Raw genomic sequence first — 1,739 nt, 5'->3', positions numbered from 1 at the left:
ATTATTCATATTATTAATATTAACCATGTGACTATTATTGTTTGAGATGGATTCATTAACATAATTAGTGTTGTCACTATGAAGATTATAATTATTATTTGTATGAACCACATTTTTATCTTCTTGATAATTATTCATATAATATTTGTAAAAAATATTATTTGAGTAAATTAAATTTTTCTTTTCATTATGTATTGGTGTAGATAATGGTTGATGAATTTTCAGTGGTTCCTTCAAATCATTATTTTTTAATAAGGTATCATTATTATAAAGAATATTATCATTATAATATATATTATTATTACTGTGAATATTTTTATTATTATTACTTTTCTCTTTATTTATTAAAACGGTAATCTTATCAGAACATGTCGTCTCTGTATTTGTTTTTTTATAAGTATCAACAACATTGTTTAGATGACTAGAAAATATTTTCTCCTTCTCTTCATTTTCTATATTATTTAAAGCGCAACGTTTTGTATGTGACATATATGAAGAAAACGTTTCAATACTTGATAGATTATTTTTGTTCTTTATTAATTTATTTTTTGACAATGTAAAAAAATATTCATCTGAAAAAATATATAACATATATATAAAATATATATAAAATATATACAATATATATAAAATATATAAAATATATAATTATATATGTGCAAAAAAAATTAAAATAAAAATAATAAATAAATACATAATATTATATATTAATTTAAAATAATAAAGACATATATATATTATAAAAATAAACATATATATAAAGATTATTTATTCATTATATAAATCATTAAAATGAATAAATAAATAAAATAAAAATAATAAATAAATACATAATATTATATATTAATTTAAAATAATAAAGACATATATATATTATAAAAATAAACATATATATAAAGATTATTTATTCATTATATAAATCATTAAAATGAATAAATAAATATAAATATAAATATATATATATATATATATATATATATATATATATATATATATATATATATATGTAATTTATATGTTAATATATTATTATTATATGTTATCACATTACAACTAAATATTCATCTTTATTTTTATATATGCGGAATGTGCATTCATAAAAAATAAAATATATGTATAATATATTTATGTAATATTATTTTTATTTTTTCAATGATAATATATATATTATATATATATATATATATTTATATATATATATATATTTTTTTTTATTTTTTTTTATATTTTTATATTTTTTTTTTTTTTACCTTTTTGGTTGTCCTTTTTATTTTCTGTTGTTTCTATAAATTCTTCTGACACAAGTTTTTTTTTTTTGGAAGTTATAAAAAACAGATCTTCCATTTTAAAAAACAAAAAGAACAGAAAAAAAGTAACAAAATTTAAAAATGGTAAGAAGAAATGAACTGTAAATGATTCAATAATACTTGATGTAATCATTTATACTTATAAAAATAGAAATTAAAAAATTAAATTAACATAAATATATATATATATTATATATATATTATATATATATATATATATATATATATATATATATATATATTTTTATATACAAAAGAACAAGAATTTTCAAATGTTTTTTTCTATATTTACAAATATATAAAATATAAACATATATATTATATATAATATATTTGTTATAGGTTTTATTTTTTTTTTTTTTTTTAATATAGGTACTAATATAATATAATATATATATATATATATATTAGTTACACACAAAAAAAAAAAAA

At 13.0% G+C, this 1,739-nt stretch overlaps 1 protein-coding gene across 1 annotated transcript in view; it reads right to left on the bottom strand.

Moving 5' to 3' along the window:
- Positions 1-1,440, bottom strand: part of PGSY75_0613600 (hypothetical protein) — a gene marked incomplete at both ends in the record, with an annotated part of 3,591 nt that extends 2,151 nt beyond the window's left edge. Inside the window, 2 exons of the mRNA XM_018784717.1 lie at positions 1-572; positions 1,251-1,440. The exon at positions 1-572 is cut by the window's left edge and continues 2,151 nt beyond it. Of these exons, the coding sequence (XP_018642771.1) occupies positions 1-572; positions 1,251-1,440 (762 nt within the window). The remainder of the gene's footprint in view (positions 573-1,250) is intronic.
- Between the last annotated feature and the right edge of the window lie 299 nt (positions 1,441-1,739).

The sequence above is a fragment of the Plasmodium gaboni genome, chromosome 6 (assembly GCF_001602025.1).
Source record: "Plasmodium gaboni strain SY75 chromosome 6, whole genome shotgun sequence".
Lineage (NCBI taxonomy): Eukaryota > Apicomplexa > Aconoidasida > Haemosporida > Plasmodiidae > Plasmodium > Plasmodium gaboni.
This window is presented reverse-complemented; position numbering and strand designations above follow the sequence as displayed.